Raw genomic sequence first — 17,988 nt, 5'->3', positions numbered from 1 at the left:
TAAATCAAGTAACAGAGAATAGTTGATTAAAACAAATTTCTATGAACACAAAATGATGATTACCCTTTGGGGGAGGCATTAGGACTTCAATCTCTTTGACATTGATGTCGTGTAGCTAACCAACATAATGTAAACCTGTAGGTATCGTGATGTAGGCCTAGCTAAGTGTGTGATTTTCCTTCTTAGTAGAAAACTTAAGATTTAACTCTGAAACGTGTATAATTTGCTAATTGTGTGATGTGAATGAATAGGGAAGGGGAAGCAGGAAGTGTTGGTGGTATTACGTAGTGGAGTCAAGTTTCTTAGGCTACCTACACTATAGTGAGGCACTAATCTGACACCATGTAGGAGACTTGAAACTTTCTCTAAAGAAGTGGACTTACTGGTCAGTTTACACCACCTCAGACAAGACCCCTAAAAGCAACCCAACTGGCCTGTGTTCCTCTATGTTGAGGAAGGCCTTTGGCACTTTTGGCTTTTGTTTTGTGGTGCTGAGGGTCAAGACAAGAAGGAACAGTTTTAAATAATGGGATGATAGAAGGCCTCAGAGAGTAAGGAAAATACTTCAGTATATGGGGAACTGTTCTAGGAAGAGAAGAATGTGGGAGTTTGCAGACAAGCAGGGGTAAATGGGGAGGCTGTGTCTTCAAAAACCAAATGAAGAAACTATGTAATACACACGATGTTTGTAGTCACATGTTTTATTTCCAGTATTCTTTTTTTCATTAATTTATTTATTGACTTTACACTATGATCACTGCCCACTCCTCATAGTCCCCTATCTCTATTATTCTTAATATTTTTTATACTAACAATCAGAACAAGGAGTCTTATGCAAAATAATTACTCAAGTATCCTCTCCTTTCAACTTCTAGGAGGAAAAGTAATTTCTTCTGAGTTGCCCAATATTTCCTCTCCCTTCTTGCCTTGGCTGTCAAGGTTTTCAGTTAAATTCTACAAATGAATCAAAACAAAGGAGTTGAATAATAATCTAATTTTTTCTCATTTCCAATTTTCTGTTTATCTACTGTTATTTTCCTGTATTTAGTTATAAAGTGCTTCAAAGCCTGTATGATTAACGTGAGAGACATGAACTAGTGCTGAGACCATTACCTCTTGGTAGAGAGTGAGGCTACCAGTGCAGTCACAGTGACCAAAACTTCCTTGCAAAGACTCAGGATGATGGGCGTGTTGGCCAGCAAAATAACTCTGTAGTTGACAGAGCCTAATGGAGCCCTCCACACCCTGACCAATGTAACTGTTACGGTTCATTTTGGGGGTGGAGGCAGCCTTGACCCTGGTCTGCTTGTCATTATGAGTGTGCTCCTGCACTGGCACACTTAGGGGCCAAGGAGCTGGCTCAGTGGTTAAGATTTTGCTGTACAAATAGGACTAGAGTTAGGATCCCTAGAACTACATAAATACTGGGAGGGTGGTGGTATTGGCCTGTAATTCTAGTCTGGAGTGGTAGAAGAGAGATCCTCAAAGCAAACTGGCTATTGAGACTAGCCGTATCAGCAAGCTCCAAGGTTGCTTAGGAGACCCTACCCTGTCTTGATGAAAAGTATGGACCAGCAATCAAGCTCTGATCTTGACATCAGTCTTGGGCATCCATATGTAGACATGCACACCACAGACACACGAAAATGGAAAAAGAAAAAACGAGAACTCCTCACCCTTGAAGATAACCCCAAGAAAAACTGAATGGACTTCAGGGATCTTTCTCCTCCAGGGTCTTGATTTCCTTGGTCCTGTCATGGCCTTCATGAGTTCTGTAGCCAGTCACTGCTGTGAATCCTCCCCGTGCCCTCTTCTAATATGGTGTGCATGCAAAGTGCCCATATACATAGAATACAGTTTAAATACATTTTAAAAATAAGCAAAAGAAAGGGGTTGGGTATTTAGCTCAGCGGTAGAGCACTTACCTAGCAAGCGCAAGGTCCTGGGTTCGATCCCCAGCTCCGAAAAAATAAAAAATAAAAAATAAAATAAGCAAAAGATATTAATGCATTTTTACAAAAATATGTTTACATGGTCAATAAATACTTTTAAGATGTCCAACATTGTCATCAAGCAGAAATGATACATACATACCCTAAGACCACAATGATACCACTTCAACTTCTCTAGGATGGCTATAATCAAAAAGCCAGTAACATGTTGTAAGGACTTACCAACTTGTGTAACTCTCATCTATTCCTGGTAGTAATGTAGAGTAATTCAGACCTTTTGTGTTAGTCTGGCCTTTGCTCCAAACGTCAATCACAGGACTGGAGAAATGGCTCAACTGTGAAGAGTGGTTGATGCTCTTTCAGAGGACTTAAGTTCAGTTCCCAGCACCCACATCAGGTGACTCACAAGTAGTTGTGTATAACTCCACCTCCAGAGGATCTGCCCTCTACTCACCTCCTTGGGCAACACTTGAAGATCATTTTAGTTGGATGGTAGGGGCATGCCTGTAACTGCAACATTTGTGAAGCTGAGGTCGGCGGATTGTGAGATTAGCCTAAGATAACATGAAACCAGTTCTCTATAATCCTGGTCTACTGTTTGTGATCCTACTTAGTGATTAAGACAATAGAGATCTTAATGGGGATTTAGCTCAGTGGTAGAGTGCTTGCCTAGCAAGCGCAAGGCCCTGGGTTCGGTCCCCAGCTCCGAAAAAAAAAAGAAAAGGAAAAAAAAAAAAGATAATAGAGAAAAGAATGGCTGCTGAATTGAAGACAAGGTTTTTGGTAGTCTTTTGAAACACAGTCTCTCTGGATTTAATAAAAAGAATATGACTAGAGCTGGCTGAGGGGCTTGGAATACAGTATGTAGCTCAGTGTGTAGAGAATATGCTTAGCCAAGTGGGGTTCTGCTTAAATGATCCTGCTTAGGTCAACCGTCAGCAGTTAAAGAAGCATTTGCTAAGAGGTGCTTTTGTTTTAAACAGACAAAAGCTTCTAAAATTATGTAGACCGGAATAGTTAACAGTTTTAACAAAGTACACTAAGAAGAATTAGCCACATGATTTAAAAGCATTTAACAGCAGTAAACCAAGACAGTGTGATAAAGAGGAAGCCACAGACACATAGAGTATTAAAACAGAATAAAGGGATCCAGGAAGCTGGTTCAGTGAATAAAGGGGCCTGCCACCAAGCCACAACTGAATTTGATCCCTTGACCCACAAGGAAGGAGAGTACCAACCCCTGCAAGTGGCTCTGTTACCTCTACACATATACCGTGATGCACACATGCCCATCTATGTGCCCTCGGCATAGAAGAGAGTATCAGATTTCCTAGAACTGCAGTTAAAGGAGCCTCCTGGGTCCTCTACAAGAGCAGCATGCTCCTAACTACTGCTGATCCATGTTGCCAGCCCCAGCGTGTAGAAAGCACGCAGAGAACTATTTATATAAAAAATAAGGGAAAGGCAAAAGAGTGAAATCTGAGGGGGTGGAGGGTAGCCTGTTTCTATACATTATAGCTTTAGGAGACCTCATATTTATTATAAGCATCAGTACTATAGCCGGGAAGATATCCATGTACTCTAACCCTATGCCTGCCTACTACCCAGCCACATGTCCCTTTACCTGGTATTTTAGCCTTGCCATGGCTGCTCCTGCACCATCAGCGTCCTCGGGGTGATTCCCCTGGCAACCTGCCCATGGCAATCCTCACTCTCTCTATCCAGCTATGGCTAATCATCTCTTTATTAACCAATCAGAAGTGATAGAACACAATTTTTATACAGCATTGAGACAGGAGATGCTTGGCAATGCAACCAGATCTCTGGGCACAGAAATCAGCATCTGAATACACAGTGCATAAATCCATCCCCAACATAGCACTAATGTCCAGCCTTGGTTTTGCTATTATGCTACCATTGATATGTTTGGATTACTTTTATGGGCTAAGCATGGTGGCGCACACCTTTAATCCCAGTAATTGGAAGGCAAGACAGGAGAAATCTCTTAAGTTTAAGGTCATCCTAGTCTGCATAGCAAAGTCCAGGCCAGCCAGGACTAAGTAGTGAAGTCTTGTCTCAACAGAACAGAGAATGGAGGGGAGGTAATAGCTCTTTTAAGAACACACGACTTGGGGTTGGGGATTTAGCTCAGTGGTAGAGCGCTTGCCTAGTAAGCGCAAGGCCCTGGGTTCGGTCCCCAGCTCCAAAAAAAAGAAAAAGAAGGAAAAAAAAAAAAAAACTTTTGTTCCAGCACTTAAGAAACAGAGGCAGATGGATATCTGTGAGTTCAAGGCCAGACTGGTCTACAGAGTGAGTTTCCAGGGCAGCTGGGACTATAATATGAAACTGCCCTCCCCAAACAAACAAATACATAAATAATTTTTAAAATTGCTTTTACAAAAAAAGGCAGGCACTGGATCTGATTCCCTCTTCTTGTCTCTGAAAGGCACCAGGCAGTCATGTGATACATATGTATTCATACATATTACACATTAAAGTAAAAATACGATAAAGATACAGAGAGGTGGGGGAGGGGACTGGAGAGATGGCTCAGTAATTGGATTAAGAGCACTGGCTTCTCTTCCGGTGGACCCCGGTTCAATTCATAACACCCTCATGGCAGCTCACAACTATCTATAACTTGAGTATAAGGGGGATCTGATGCCCTCTTCTGGCTTCCGTGGACACAAGGCACAGGTGTGGCACACGGACATGCTTGTGGGCAAAACACTCACACACAGAGAAATAAAAATAATTTTTAAAAAAATTTAAAAACAGGAGGTGGAAGTGTGGGGAGGTGAGGGTGTAGCACAGTGGTAGGGTCCTTGGCCAGCATGTGCAAGACCAGAGGGCAGTCTGCATGAGCGGGTTAAGAACAAACAGTTATCTTTACAGTTTTTATAAATGATCCTAAAAGTTGTGATCTTTAAATGATCTAAAAATTTCACATGGTTTTGTGTTGTTACCTTATGGAATTAAGAATGTGAATAAAATGGATCCAGGAGTTTTTATATGGCTTGTGGATATTTACTAAATAATTCTAAAACATTTTTTGTCAGGTCTTACTGTTTTTCCTTTCAGCTCAGTATGAGTAGGTCATTAATTTCCTCCAACTGTGAAGTGTGGAGTTTATAATAATAATTTCCTTTTTGGTTCCTGTGATGCTGTTACTGTGGAGGCTGATGCAAGAGTTATGAATGAGTTCAAGTTTTCTTAGTTTGAGCTTAACTTGTCTCAAATAAAGGAGTTAAATGAGCGCTTGTTCTGTTTTCCTTTGTGGTAAATAGTGAATTTTAAACTATATTTTTACTACTATTCTATCTTGTTCTTTATTTGAATTGTTGTGATATTAAAGTGCTTAATACAATTATTGATGGTCTATTTCAGGGACACAGCAGGCCAGGAACGATTTCACACCATCACAACCTCCTACTACAGAGGAGCAATGGGCATCATGCTAGTGTATGACATCACCAACGGTAAAAGTTTTGAAAACATCAGCAAGTGGCTTAGAAACATAGATGAGGTAAGATATAGCAGGAGCATGTGCCTTCCCTCCCTAAACATCTGAGCAGTTTATCTTAAAAATTTATTCAATAAGTCTATGTATTTAAGATAATAAAAATTACCAGTGGTTTTCATGAGTCTTTTCTCTAAATGAATTCTCAGTGAATTTTTATTGAGCTATTAAAAAAGGTTTTTAATTAGTATTAAAAAAGGTTTTTAATTAGTAGTTATAGAGTCTTATTGCTCCAGATTTTTGAAATGTTTAGGTATTAAGACGCTGCCTGTCAGGGCATACATGTAGGGTCAGAAGACAACCTCGTGGAGTTTGTCGTCTCGTTACACATTTGTATGGCTTTAGGAATACAGTTCATGTCCCCAGGCGACACAGCAAGCACCCTGACCACTGGGCTATTTCCTGCCTTGAGCCCTGTATACTCTGAGTGATAAATAAGTGATTGCGAGTGTCATCTGTTCTGTGCCTTGAAGCCCTGTATGTTCTGAGTGATAAATAAGTGATTACAATGTTATCTGTTCTGCGGGTGGCCTTCTTGTTGTCTTTTGAGAGGTCTCATATATTTCAGGCTGGATTTGAACTCGCTTAGGATAACTTCTAATCCTTTTGCCTCTTCCAGTTATGTGTTGCTAGGGATTGAACCCAGGGCTTCCTGTACACTGGGCAAGCAGTCTCCCAACTGAGCTGTCTCCCAATCCGTCTCACTGTTTTTGTAGCAGAAAAGAAAAATGAGGGTGGCTAATGGGTCCACAATTGAGGAATCTGTGCCGTATCCCAGAGTATGGTAGAAGCTCTGCCAGGCTCGAGAGTCAAGAATGCCAATGCAGTTAGTAAAGTTTACTGTGTGATTGCCTGTGAAGAGAGATTGTTTCTTCTGTATGAAGACATTCCCAATAAGATTTTTAAAATAATAGTGACCTATGCTTAAGGTCTTGGCATATTTGAGCTTCATGTATGGCCTTCCTCCTTTCCCAGATATTAGCTTGTAATTTTCTGGAAATTTTATTGCTTAAACTTCATTTATAGTGGAAATATGCCTTAGCTCTCTCCACAGTGCTTGTGATGTGTGGTTTTACTTGACAAGTCTGTAATCCTATCTCATGTGCTTCAGAAATCACCCTGTGATGTCGCTTACAGAAAAAGATGGCAGAAACAGGTGGAAGGTTCCTTAGAATAAAGTAATTTAAAAGCCATCCAAAAATCCCAGGCATGGTGATGATGCTTCATCCCCAGCACTTGGGAGGCAGGAGCAGGCAGGTCTCTCTGAGTTCAAGGCCACCAAAGCTGTATAGTGAGAACTTGTCCTTAAATAGAAGCCACAAATCATGTATAACAGTTGCTAAGATGCTTAACTGAGACTCTCGACGTCATGCTAACAGTTAGCTATGCACAATCCTTTCTTCAGGCACCTCATTTCTATTAACTTCTATGCTTAAATGTGTTAAAATCTCTTTTTTTTTCCTTTTTTTCGGAGCTGGGGACCAAACCTAGGGCCTTGCGCTTCCTAGGCAAGCGCTCTACCACTGAGCTAAATCCCCAACCCGTGTTAAAATCTCTTAATGAACTTCAACTCCGTTTCACACGTTTCACACTGACTTGTCCCCAGATTCTCTATTTTAAAAGACTTATTTTTACTTATGTGAGTGCACCTATACGAACAAATACCACATCTTTGGGGGTGCCCCTAATGTCGAAAGAGAGTATCAGATAACCCTGAAACAGGAGTTCTATGTGGTCGTGTTTGACTGCTGTGGGTGCTGGGAACTAAACTCGTGCTCTCTGGAAGACCAGTGAGTGTTCTTAGCTGCTGAGCCTTCTTTCTAGCCCAGAGGTGAGAGAAGCTGTTTTTGCCAGGTTATGCTGAAATTCTAACGAATGAAGAGTTTTAATGCTGTTTTGACTTGTAAAAGTTGGGTGAGGGATGCAGAGAAGCAAGGGTCAGTTATTCATTAGGTACTTTTCTTTTTCTTAGTTTTGGCATAGGCAGATCTCTTGCTTCATATAAAAGGCATAATGATTAGGAACAAAGGCCGAGCCAAGATCATAACTACAAAGATTTCCCACACCAGTAGGAATGTTTGACTAAATAAGAAGTATGTCCTTGTGTTGCCACTGTCGGTGGCAGGCTAGTACACTGTGAGGAGCCAGGTCCACGCCCAAGTTTCTTGGGTGTGTGTGTGTGTGTGTGCGCGCACATACACTCTCATTGTGTAGACCTGGCTGGCTTTGACATTAGTAGGGATCTCACCTGCCTCTGCCTTCTGAGTGCTGAGATGAAAGTCATGTACTACTACACCCAGCCTCCAGTTTAGACATTGTTGGAAATTCTATCCTAGTCCTTAGTTAAAGTTTATGAAATTATTTCTTTAAACTCATCAGTTTAGGGGTTGGGGATTTAGCTCAGTGGTAGAGCGCTTGCCTATGAAGTGCAAGGCCCTGGGTTCAGTCCCCAGCTCCGGGAAAAAAAAAGAAAAAGAAAACTCATCAGTTTAGTGGTTTTGGGGGTGGTTTTTGTTTTGTTTTGTTAGTTTTCTTTTGGTTTGTTTTGGGTTTTTTGGGTGTTTGTTTTTTAGGTAGGTTTCTGTAGCTCAGACTAGCCTGAAAGCCATTATATATAGACCAAGACAGCCTTGATCTTGTGGCAATCCTCCTGCCTCCACCTTCAGAATCCTGGAATTTTGAGTTTGTCTTTAACTAATTTAGATGAGTTTGAGATCTCCTTATAGCAGTGTAGCTATTAGGGATGACAAGGGCTCTGTCTTAAGGTGTGTATATACATGGTATATCACCACAGTCTGGTCAGCCTGAATTAGATATGTGTAAGTGATCTGTTTTCAGATACTACCTGTATCTTGCTTTTTGGAAAAAGTATGTGTAGAAGTAGAGACGCTCTCCTAGAAGAAAAGTAACGTTTGGAGTGGATCTATCTTAGGGATTGTATGCCTTTTGCTAGGTGGTTTAAGAATTTTAGGTCTTTTTTTTTTTTTTTTTTTTTTTTAAAGATATATTTATTTTATGTATGTGAGTACACTGTAGCTGTCTTCAGATACACCAGAAGAGGGCATCAGATCTCATTACGGATGGCTGTGAGCCACCATGTGGTTGCTGGGGATTGAATTCAGGACCTCTGGAAGAGCAGTCAGTGCTCCTAACCACTGAGACATCTCTCCAGCCCAAATTTTAGGTCTTAACAAGGCTAGTAAGATAGCTTAGCAGTTGAAGTGTATGCTGTGCACACATGAGAACTAGGTTCATTCATTCATTTCTCTAGCAACCATAAAAAAAAATCAGGTGTGGCAGTGTAGGATTTTATTGTTTATTAGTTTGAGTGTTTAGCTGGCTTGTCTGTGCACTACTGGTATGCAGTACTTGTAGAGGCCAGAAGAGCGCATCAGATCCCCTGGAACTGAAGTTACAAACAGTTGTAAGCTACTATGTGGGTTCTTAGAATTGAACCCAGGTCTTCTGGAAGAACAGCCAGTGCTCTTAACCACTGAGCCATCTCTTCAGCCCATGTGTAGGCTTGTGATACCTGCTCTGGGAGGTAGAGACCGGGAACCCCGGGACTCACCCATTGGTCATCCAGTCTAGCCAGTCGATGGTTCCAAATCCAATGAGGGACCCATGTGTGGGTCTGTGTCCCTGCACTTACACATACACCACATGCACAGCTACATAGAAAACATATGAATTTAAGAAACATACTGTCATATTTAGAAAATATTAAGTAATCATTCATGTTAGTGTGCAACAGTAATAATCTTTTCCTGTTTCAGCATGCCAATGAAGATGTGGAAAGGATGTTACTAGGGAACAAGTGTGACATGGACGACAAGAGAGTTGTACCGAAAGGCAAAGGAGAGCAGGTACGTGTGAGCAGAGTGAGCTCCATGGCAGTGGCAGGGGTCTGCCTGCTGGGACAGTAGTGCCACCCCACTGAGCAGCCCTACTGGGGTCTTCGAAAAGTGCTTATGGAAACACAGCTTACCCTGGAAGAGACTTTCCCACTGTGTCACTGACATCTGTGCCTGGTATTTGCTAGCTTTATGTAAGTCCAGTAAGAGAAATGTGTCAGCAGCAGTTATTTTAATCTTAGAACTTTAATATGTCAGTTGTTAAGATTCTGAAGTTTGTAACTGATAGACTGTTACGGGCAAGCAAAATTGGGTGTATCATGCTGAGCTTCTAATGCAAGGACAACATATCTGATGTAGGCTATCTCAAATAAACACTTGCGGTAGGGAGAGGGTTGTTTTTATTACCTACCTTTCTTTTTAAGATCTTGACTCCTTAAAATGGTCTGTCACATTCTAGTTGACACCACCACTACTTTTGGCATAACATAATTGTTTTCCTCTAACATGTTACCGCCATAGTTGGCTGCCCACATTTGGCAGTTGCATAACATTTTTTTTCTTCTATTGTAGATTGCAAGGGAGCATGGTATTAGGTTTTTTGAGACTAGTGCAAAAGCAAATATAAACATCGAAAAGGCGTTCCTCACATTAGCTGAAGACATCCTCCGAAAGGTAAGTTCCTTATGCAGCAACACTTCTAAATCATTTTGTCCTTTTGTTGGTGGTAGTGTAGTGGTAGTTTTTGGTTTGCACATACCTTTGGCTGGCCTGCAACTCTTGATTTTCCTGTCCTAGCCTTCTGTATGCTGGGATTGTCCCACCACCCTGTTCTTTGTCTCCTTAAATACAGTATCTACATAGAAAATCTTCAGTTTTGGTGTTGTTGTTCCTAAAAGATTGTCAATAACTGATCCTCCAGAATAAAGAAAGGAGCCTGTAGCTAGATGGCTAGGAAAGTGGTAGGTACTCACATCTGTCTCTGTTTATACTGCACCCCCTGACCTCAGCTCCCCACATCTGTTTGAATGTGTGATGTTGGTGGCCAAACCTGCAAAAAGAAGTGAAATTGGAGCTGAGGGCATAGATTATTGGTTCTCAGCCTATGGGTTGTGACCCCTTTGGGGATCAAAGGACCCTTTCACAGGGGTTGCATATCACATATCCTGCATATTAGATATTTATATTTTTAACAGCAGCAAAATTACAGTTATGAAGTAGCAATGAAAATAATTTTATGGTTGGGGTCACCACAACATGAGGAACTATACTAAAGGGTCACAGCATTAGGAAGATTGAGAGCCACTGGTATAGATCATTGGTAGAATGATTGATTGCCTAGTATGTGGGAAATCCTAAGTTCAGTCTTTCAAAGAATGAGGGAAATTTAGTGTGGGTAAAGACAGGAAGGCCATTTATAGTATATTGAGCGATGAAAAACAGGTTGGAGACAAGTGTGAGGACATATTTCTACAACCCATCACTTAGGAAGATAATGCAGGTTCATTGTATATTGAGGCCAGCTTGCCTGTCTCACATTAAAAAAAAAAAGAAAGATCATGTGAAAGAATGTGGTTTCATCTAAAAAGTGTATGGTACCAAATGTGTAACACAGAGAGTTATGTATAGCAAAGGTTGTTCTGGAAAGGGAGATTCTTTTAAAAATCTATATTATGTAAACATTTTAAAGTACTGTTTTTGCTTTTTAAGTACTAATTGGGCTGAGAAATCAGGTCAATGCCAGAACACTTGGTTACTGTACCTGAGGCTCTGGGTTCTATGCTAGTTTAGTCTACATAGTTCCATACCAGCCAGAGATGCAACAAGATAGACTGTCTCAGAGAAGAAAGGAGTGTCATGGAACCCACTTCATAAGACAATCTGTTTCAGTGACGGAAAGACTTTGAAGTGAAGTACATTATTAGCACACACTTTGAATTCCAGCACTGGGATGGTTGAGGCAGAACTACATACTGAGACCAAGGTTAGCCTGTGTACCATAGCGGGATCCTTGGGATCCTTTCCTTAAAAACAAAAACAAGCCACTGAGCATAGTGGTATATACATATGTGGTTTTCTTTTCTTTTTTATATTTTTTTTATATTTTTTTTATTTATTTGAATACACTGCAGCTGTCCGTAAGCCACCATGTAGTTGCTGGGAATTGAACTCAGGACCTCAGAAAGAGCAGTCAGTGCTCTTAACCGCTGAGCCATTTCTCCACCCACCCCCACCCCCCCACCCCCATGTATGTGGATTTCTACGAAAGGCTAACTGGGTCTACATAGTGAGTTCCAAGTCAGCCAAACCTACATACAGAGTGAGACCCTGTCTCAAAGTAAGAAAAGAATAATAATAATCTTCACAAATTTAAAGAAGCTCTTGTTTCCTTTTCTGTTGGGTTAGAGTCTCTTTCCTGGCTGAACTGACCTCAGTTAAGTTAGAGAAAGACAGATTGTGAGAGGCCATGAATAAACTTGAATCCCACTTACCCAGGAGCTGTAAGTTCCTGGAGAAAGTGAGTTCTTGTTGTGTTTTCTTGATGTGGGCCCTATTTGAGCTGTTACTTGCTTTTTGTGTTTTCCTTAAAAGCTGTCTAAAGAGCAAAGGCCATAATCAGGCAAGCTCACTGGTGTGGGGGATTTCATCCTGTTAGTGTAGATTGAGCTTGCTCCCTAACATTTACAGGGACGGGTCTATCTTGAGGCAGCGAGAGTAGGCCAGACAAGAATCTCACTTCAAGTTTACCAGCCTTTCTGAGGACTGCCTGGGTTTTCAGAACATTGTGGTATTTTCCTTGTTCTGCCAAAGGCCTTTTAAGTTGTTTCCGTGAAAGTTAGGTTGTCAGTCACCATAGCCTTTACAGTTCTATTTGTGATATTCTAAGATTTATGTTCAGAATAATGTTGGACAAGTGTAGAGTGACAGAGCAGAAATTCACCTGAGAGTAAAACAATTAATGTTTTGGTGTGTCCCAAGTTTCTTGCCCACAGGAATTAGATAACTCATTTTGTCCCTCCCCTTCCACTTACTCGTGGTTGAGATGGCCCTTTCTAAAGCTTTGGCACAGTGATACAAACCAGTCTGAAAAGGCAAATATCTGAACAGAGAAAGGCCCTTGGGGTCTCTAATATAAGACATGGCCTAACAGTGGCTTTTTGTAAATTATAAATTGCAAGGTTTTATTTGGTGGGGGCAGGGTTTGCAGAAGCTGCAGAGCACACAAACTCAGTCACTGAGCTTATTACAACAGGCATTTAACCCGCTGAACTCTCTCACCAGCCTTTCAAAACAAGGCACAGGTCTTGCTGTGTAGCCCAGACTGACCTAGAATTACTGTTCTGCGTTCTGGGATTACAGGCCTGTGCTACCACAGCTGGCTTAGTAGTCCTTCTGTTCTAAGAACTCATAGGCCAGGGCAAAGAGGGTTTGAGATGCTTTATTAAGTGTTTTCAGGAGATGTCTGTCACACTTTACAGAGGAGTCCAACTAAAGGACCACAAAAAGCAGTTTTCAAATTATGACTTTGCATAGTGCAAGGATACCTCATGTGACTGTAATTGCCTTTTGCTGTTTAACCTGGTACTGCTGTGGCTCTCTCCAGTTAGTCTGTTTTCATTTATGCAGTGTTTTCTCATGGTTGCTTGCTTCCTTGTATTGTTGCAGACCCCTGTAAAAGAACCCAACAGTGAAAACGTAGATATCAGCAGTGGAGGAGGTGTGACGGGCTGGAAGAGCAAATGCTGCTGAGCGCTCTCCTGTCCATCTGTTGCCATCCACCATCCGTTTCTCTTCTTGCTGCAAAATAAAACACTCTGTCCATTTTTAACTCTAAACAGATATTTTTGTTCCTCATCTTAACTATTCAGTCCACCTATTTTATTTGTTCTTTCATCTGTGACTGCTTGCGGACTATTATAATTTTCTTCAAACAAAAAAAATGTATAGAGAAATCATGTCCGACTTCATTTTCAGATGTTCTTGCTCAGCTCACCACTGCACTTCTGTTGTATTATAGTCCAGCTCTTATCAACATTAACTACAGCAATCATTTCAACTCTATTCTGCAAATTGTATAAGAATAAAAGTTAGAATTAACAATTTTATTTTGTACAACAGTGGGATTTTCTGTCATGAATAATGTGCTTGAGTCCTATAACCTATAGATGTGATAGCAAAGACACACAAGCCAGGAAAACATTCATTTCCCCTGAATCTGTACGTGGGGTTAATTTTGTCCTGTGCCTTATGTGGAAAGGAACTTCTTTGGTTTCTCTTTTTTGTTTCGGTGGAAGCATGTGCAGGAGACATTTCATCCCAACATAAACCCGTTCAGATGCTTGTGGTTTGCTTGGCTGTATCTTTCACAGTAGTTAACCGAGGACAAAGGGTAATGCAGAAGTGATATTTGATTTCTAGTCTCATTCCCAGTGGCCTTGATATTTAAACTGATTCCCGCCACCAGGTCCTTGGGCCACTCTGTCCCTGCGTCTCATCTTTCTGCATGCTGCTTTGTTTGCCCCCACTACTCCTGGTATGAGTTATTTAAAGATGAAAGGTTTGTCAAGTTTAACATAAAGCACTGATTTACCTTGCTAAGTAAACAGGAAGATAAATTCTAACTGCCTATATCAGATGTCAGTTAATCGGTGTCAGCCCCTCATTTACTCTCTTCCTAAAACCTGACCTGCAGTTTGCCTTCTGTTCCCCTCCCCCCTCCTGTCTATCCATGGAGTTTATGAAATGGAAGAGTTATTGCATGCACTAGTGTTTGGAGGGTGTTGTGGTTTGTCTCTAATTAGGTGTATATCCTATTCACTTTCCTAGAATAAGCCTCTTAACCTGAATGTGACTAGTCTCCATTATGGCGACTCCTCTGGCAGTTCAGTAGCCCAGGAAAGACTGGTTTTAAAAAGACCATAAAGAGCAAGGAGGAGTGGTCTTAGTAGCGTTTGCCAAATGTATTGAGATTTGGCCTCTGAAGAACACTTTCGGTATTAATTTGTCTTTACTGTAAGATTTAGAAATACATCATAATATTATTAATTTCAAGTCCTATCTTTACATCCTCTCAGAAAACTTATTACCGTGAATTTTTTAAAAAAGAAAAAGGACAGCAAAAGGCTTCTCGTGTAAAGCTGAGCTCTCTGGCTCTGTCTGACCCCATCCTTCTTTCTCTGTTCTAGTTTGGCTTCATTGCTTCTCATTAGGATAGGGTAGGCGAAGTTCCCTATGCTGCTAGCATCCTAAGATGATACCTTTGTGGAAATAATTGTGAATAGCATGATTCATTTCAAGCAGAGGCTGAGTTTAGGACAGCAGCTACCATTGAGAAGATGTCTGTGACACGCATTTTAATGACCTCTTGGCTCACATAAACAATATAGGGACATATCTGCTAAAAGAGCCCATGGTCTTTTCAGATAGTGCCCTAAAGACAATTTTATATGCCTCACTGGTGGTTCTTAGGGTCCCCCTCACTTGACTCTATCATTGTTTACTAGTAAAAAGCAGCATTGCCAAATAATCCCTGATTTTCCACTATGAAAAATGCAATGTCTAAGCTTTTGAAGTTTGTAGGTTAAACCTACTGTTGTTAGTTAGATCTTTGCTGTTTGTGTTGCTTCCCTCTATCTGGATTGTGGCGGTTGCCTCTTTACTTTAAACTTTGTTTAACCCTTAATTCAGTGACTTAAGGTTTTGAGCTACACACTGGGATTTTGGCTAACAGACTGACAGTTTTGTTGTTTGCATAATTATAATCGGCACTGTACAGAGAAAGGATATGGCCTCCTTTGTTAAATCTGCACTTTTTGAATAAAAAAAAAAAAAAAAAAAAAAAAACCAAAAGGGAAATGGAGTATAAATCAATTTTTGTATAATCTGTTTGAAACCTGAGTTTTATTTGCTTACTATTAGGGCTTTGTCCCCTTTCTGTAAGTCTCTTGGGATCCTGTGTAGAAGCTGTTCTCATTAAACACCAACAGTTCAGTCCATTCTCTGGTACTAGCTACAAATTCGGTTTCATACTCTACTTAACAATTTAAATAAACTGAAATATTTCTAGATGGTCTACTTCTGTTCATATAAAAACAAACTTGATTTCCAACTGTGTGGTTTGGTTTTCATTTATTTTTGGAGATGGAGGGTTGCTCCTGACAACAGTGCAGGACAGCATCCTGCAAAGCAGGTAAAGAGAGAAGGGCAACAACATTGTCAGCATCAGCATATGGAAAATAGGGGGCACTTGGAAGAACCTACAAGGAGCAGAGTCATCCTCCGACAGGAAGACTGCCCACGTCCTCTCACACGAGTGCAGTGAACCAAGGGCCAAGGGCACCCGGGTGGGCTCTCAGTCCTGAAGGGTGGCACAGCGGTGTTTAGACAGTGCCCGTCCTCTTACTTGAAAACAGTATTTCCAGCCTCACGTAAGCATTGGCAAGAAGCAGTACTTAATTAACCCTGTGCTAAAGCCTGGTCAGTAGAGAGAGGATAGCTGCTTGTCTCTGCTAGAGAGCGGTATAGCGGTGTTTCGTGTTTCTAAGTCACCAGAGTGTTTTCAGTACTGCTTTGCCTTTTCTCCCTGAACCCACATAATTCCTGCTGATGTTTAGGGTTGATAGCCTATGGTCCCTTTGAAACTGGTGTAGGAAAAAAGGATCTGGTCTCTGTTCATAAACCCACCATCTCAGGAAGCAAAAGTAATCTGATCTGATAGCTACCACTTGGAAGGTATAGGCAGAAGGATCAAGAATTACAGTAAGGGCTAGCCTCATGTTTATAGGAAGATCTGGGCAGCCTGGACTGTCAGTGTCAAGACCCAGTGTCAAAAAGTAATTGCTGGATATTGACTCATGCTTTAAATCTTACTGGGGCAGAGGCAGGGGGTCAAGCCTACATGTGAGACCCTGTCTCTAGTTTTTTTTCATAAGCTTATTAACTAGGAGTTTATGCAAGAAGGGCCAGGTAAGTGCTGAGTTGAAAGTAGACAGTTTTGGGGTTTCTCTAGGAAGTACATGCATTGGGTCTCAGTGTGTGTACTGGCAGACTGTTGTAAAGATGGGCATTGTAAATGAACATAGCTTTTAGGAGAAGACCAACTAAGTCTACTGATAGGCAGTGGGGAGTTACAGTGGTGAGAGCAGTCAGGAAAGATGTGCAGGCCTAGTGTGGTGGCTCACACATGTAATCCCAGAGCTGGGATGCTGAGGCAGGAGGCTAGCCTGGGCCTGATTCTTAAGACAGCTTTAATAACTCTTCCACTCCACCCGCCCCCCCAAAACTCTCACAATAACACAAAAAAAACAAAAAACCTGTCTCTGTGGCTTGGATAAGGAGTGTGGACTGCCCAGGCCATCGAGAATTGAATGGAGCCTGCCTAAATGGTGGCAAAGTTGCTGGGCTGGTGAAGCAGAAGGAAGTCTTATGACCCTACTTAGTGTAGGAACTTCCAATGCCCGTCACCTAGTTTTATTGGGTTACTATTGATGTTTGTCTAAGTCATCTTGTGGCAGAAAGTAAAGCTGTGTTGGTTTTTTTTTTTTTTTTTTTTTTTCAGATTTTTTAGGGGGGGTTTCTTAAGTTACCCCCCAAAAAATTGGTAGTGGGGAGTGGTTTTAAAATGGCTCCAAAGGTGAAGGAATACGGCTTGTGCCAGCTTTGTGGGTGGACTCGGCATTTGTAATTGACTGACTTTAGTCCAGTGTGACTTGTAGGGGAGAGAGGGGTGCAAGCAAAAGCACCGATTCGAGGTGGGACTTCCAGCCAAGATGCATAGGTAGGCCATGCTTCCCACAGCTTGTAATTTGTAAGAGCAGTTAACTGTGGAAGGGAAGTAGTGCGAGACTCAGGGCTCTCACCATTAAGCGTTTGGGCTACCATGTGATACTGTCCCCATTGCTTGTGTGTCACTCATTGAATACCTATGAGACAGGGATGAGTATAGCAGCGACATTTCCATAAGACCCAGAAATGGTGACATTTACACAATTATGATGATCTGACTTGCTATAGATAGAATTTTCGCTTCATGGGGAAATTTGGTATGCTCATTAGATCTCATTAGAAAATAGAGTAGTTGGGGTTGGGGATTTAGCTCAGTGGTAGAGCGCTTGCCTAACAAGCGCAAGGCCCTGGGTTCATCCCCAGCTCTGAAAAAAAGAAAATAGAGTAGTCAGTTTGATTAAACAGTCCAATGAGATGGCGTTGGGTTTCACATAGCCTACTATGGTCTTGAACTCACTAGGTAGCCATGGATGGTCTTGAATTCTGCCTCCTAAGTACAGCGGTTATAGGTGTGCAACACAATGTCTGTTTCTGCAGTGATGGAGACTGAGCCACATGCATATACGTACACAAGTCCCCCGACAGCTGACCTGCACCCCAGCTCTCTAGTGACCTTTGGAGTATAGGAGTTCAGTGTTAATAAAGATGACCAGACCCATTCACATCACACATAGGTGTGCAGGTAGCAGAGCCAAGGTTGCTCTGTGACAGGACTCGGAGACCATCCCACCTGTGCCTCTAAAAGGACCTGAAGTGCAGCTTTGAAGTCTGTGTCACATTGTGAACCGCAAATAATCTGGGCCTTGGAGATTTTTATTTGGAGATTTTTGTGTTTTAATGTGTATGAGTGTTTTGCCTGTATGTATATCTGTGCACC

At 41.5% G+C, this 17,988-nt stretch overlaps 1 protein-coding gene across 1 annotated transcript in view; it reads left to right on the top strand.

The window, feature by feature from the left end:
• The window catches only part of Rab10 (RAB10, member RAS oncogene family), a 55,138-nt gene extending 39,703 nt beyond the window's left edge, over positions 1–15,435 (top strand). The window contains exons 3-6 of the mRNA XM_032909055.1: positions 5,340–5,478; positions 9,249–9,338; positions 9,900–10,001; positions 12,993–15,435. Coding sequence (XP_032764946.1) covers positions 5,340–5,478; positions 9,249–9,338; positions 9,900–10,001; positions 12,993–13,076 — 415 coding nt within the window. The 3' untranslated portion in view covers positions 13,077–15,435. The remainder of the gene's footprint in view (positions 1–5,339; positions 5,479–9,248; positions 9,339–9,899; positions 10,002–12,992) is intronic.
• Positions 15,436–17,988: the final 2,553 nt, after the last annotated feature.

This window comes from Rattus rattus, chromosome 7 (assembly GCF_011064425.1).
Source record: "Rattus rattus isolate New Zealand chromosome 7, Rrattus_CSIRO_v1, whole genome shotgun sequence".
NCBI lineage: Eukaryota > Metazoa > Chordata > Mammalia > Rodentia > Muridae > Rattus > Rattus rattus.
The sequence above is the reverse complement of the archived record's forward strand: the minus strand, read 5'-3'. Positions and strand labels throughout refer to the sequence as shown.